This window comes from Equus quagga, unplaced genomic scaffold (assembly GCF_021613505.1).
Source record: "Equus quagga isolate Etosha38 unplaced genomic scaffold, UCLA_HA_Equagga_1.0 1124_RagTag, whole genome shotgun sequence".
Lineage (NCBI taxonomy): Eukaryota > Metazoa > Chordata > Mammalia > Perissodactyla > Equidae > Equus > Equus quagga.
This window is the reverse complement of record NW_025795630.1, coordinates 3,365-6,012: the sequence shown is the minus strand read 5'-3', so window position 1 is coordinate 6,012 and position 2,648 is coordinate 3,365. Positions and strand designations below refer to the sequence as shown.

Genomic DNA, 2,648 nt, shown 5'->3' with positions numbered 1-2,648 from the left:
CAACACAAGCGCAGGATGGAGCCTCACTCACCTCACCGCCCAGCGCCCAAAATCATGCACCTGCGGCTTGGCACACAGTAGACCTGCGACCTGAGCTGAATCTGGGTCTGAAGGGCAACGAAGCACCTTCGACAGAAGTGAAGCGTGACAACCAGTGTGCCGCAGAAACAGCGGAAAGTGCAGACGGAGGTCCGGGAGGGGCAAGGTGACCGCCCACAGCCCCGTGTCGTGGCGCCCCCCGGGCCCGCTTACCTTGCCCTCGTGGGAGCGCTGGGCCGCGCTCACCGACCTGACCTTGATTAGCAGCAGCACGGAGTGAAGCAGCAGGAAGCCGGCGGCGGGTATGGCCGCTAGGATGCCGCCCACGAGCTAAGAACAGCGCCGCCAACCGTCCTCCGGGGCCCCGCCCCTCACCCAGACTCCGCCCCAACGGCCGCGCCCACGAGCAGAGGGTCTACCCGCTCCCTGCGCTCCAGCCCCAGGTAAACCTCAGCACATCCTGCTGTCCAGGCCCCCGGGCTGCCTCCATCCAAGACCCTGCTAGATCCTAAACTCTCCCCCTGAGCCTCCTAGCCCCGTCCATCCCCCCGACCCTACCACCATCAACTCCTCCCAGACTGGGTCTCCTGGCGGCTTCTCTCTTGAACCCCGCCCACCACTCGCCTCGCCCCGTGACCCAGCCCATTGTTGTCCCCACCCTGCCCACCTCTCCCCAAGGGGGCTCCGCAGCCTGATTGATACACGATGATCTTGTCCGTGGTGAATGGCAGGTGAATCGTGCGCACCAGGAAGATCAGGCAGGTGACCAGCATGGCGTCCGAGTACAGGCATAGCGACTGGACCAGCAGCATGAAGACGCGGAAATTGCTGTGACCGATGCAATTATTGACCCACTTGCAGTGGTGGTCAAATTCCTGGGTGAGAGAGAGAGTGGGCGCCCTCGAGGACCCGACCTCTGGCTTAGCCTCCATCGCCCCTAAACCTGAGCCTTACCCTAGACCCCTAGGCCATCAGCCCCTGGTCTCCAGCGCTGTCTCCCTTCCCCCAGAGAAACTAAGCTAAAAAGTCCCTATCGCTGGCATTTCTGTGGTTAGAGCACTTTAGGGCTCTGTGGCTCAAGGTCACCTGTCAAGAGGCCTCTAGAGACAAGATATGCCTGGCCTTCTGTGGCACCTCAGCAGGACTTCTGTTTTCTCTTCCACTGAATGAGAGTAATAATGACACCCCCAACCCCCCAGCCTCCCAGGGTTGTAAGAAGCAGATAAGACAGCACATTTGCAAACCTTGGCAGGCTCTGCACACAAGGGAAACAAACTCTCAGAACCCAGGAGATTGTCTGGCCTGAACCCAAGAGAGGACAGGCAAATCTCCCTAGGCAAGGCCTACAGTCAGCCAGAGGGCCCTTGAGCATCTAATGTCAGCGAGCCCTGGGGTGGGACAAGGGTGTCTTTCCCCTCCCTGGCCTGACTAGGCCAAGCATAGACATGGATGCACCTGTGCCTTTCAGCACCTGGGCAGGCAGGGGCCAGCCTCCCAGGACAGATGCAGGCACAGAGGCAGTGGCCTGAATGAGTGACCAAGAGTGGCTGGGAGTTACTGCCACCCTTGGCCTTTAGCAGTGGTTTCAAGCCTGCCACTGCCCACCCCCCCCCCGTGGAAGTGGGCCTCCTGGTCCCAACCAGGTGCTGGGGGGGTGGTCGGGGACAGGTGGTCAGATGAGAGGGGCGCTCACCTCCACACAAATGTTGCACCAGGTGATGTGGTAGGTCCGGAGTGGGCGGAGGAAGCAGCACTTTGGGCACCACTGCAGAAGGAAGGCCCTGTGGTTCACCCACACCACAGGCGCCATCATGGGGCCCAGTTCGTTGGAGCCTGGCATGGGAAGAGGACTGGGCAGCAACAGCAGCCCTCCCATCACTCTGCTGCTGGTGGGGGTGGGGGGCAGCCCCGCAGCATCACAGGGCTCCAGGAAGGGTGGGGAGGAGGTGGGCAGGGGAATCCCTGGTCCCCACTCAGTGGACTGACCACACTCAGAGAGGCTGGCAGTCCACAGGAAGGTAGTTTCCAGCCAGAGTAGCTCTGTGAGGACACAGGCCTTTGAAACTGGGATTGATGCTTTAAGGAGTGCATGCAGTGGGAAGGAAGAAGAGAACTGAGTGGTTGCCAAGAGCTGGCTTCTCTCCCTGGTCTTCCCCGGGCTTCCCCCACCAAGGCAAATGGAAACCTCCAGAATGCTGTTTTTCCACATCCTGGTGGCTTGGGAAATGAAGCGCCAGAAGCAGGGCCCAAGCAAATGAGGTTGTGGGGGGAAAGGGTCATGAGGCCCAAGGATGGGAGATGGGGGAGCACGTTAGGAATCATCCTTGCAGCCAGGAGCCTGTAGGCTGCTACCTCCTTCTCCCAGGGAGCTGAGAGCTCACCTTGATGCAAGATGCCAGGGTCTGACAAGTGGAGGGAAAGGAGACTGCAGAAGGTGAGGACGAAGAGGGGGCCTGTGAAAATGGGATAGACCCACTCCCCGTTCTGGGCCAGCCATCTGCAACTGAGACAAGAGCAGGACTCAGCCCTGATCTTGGGGTCCCAGAGCTCCCCCTAGGACTCAGTCCACCTGGTCAGGACTCACAGACCTTAAAGTCTGCTCTAAATAT

At 60.2% G+C, this 2,648-nt stretch overlaps 1 protein-coding gene across 1 annotated transcript; it reads right to left on the bottom strand.

Moving 5' to 3' along the window:
- Window positions 1-31: 31 nt before the first annotated feature.
- On the bottom strand, window positions 32-2,592 carry LOC124232756 (palmitoyltransferase ZDHHC19-like; the record flags this gene model as incomplete). The annotated part of the gene is made up of 4 exons (XM_046649672.1): window positions 32-369; window positions 744-914; window positions 1,733-1,872; window positions 2,421-2,592. Coding segments are annotated over 4 exons (821 nt in total), but the record flags the coding sequence as incomplete, so codon positions are not given.
- Between the last annotated feature and the right edge of the window lie 56 nt (window positions 2,593-2,648).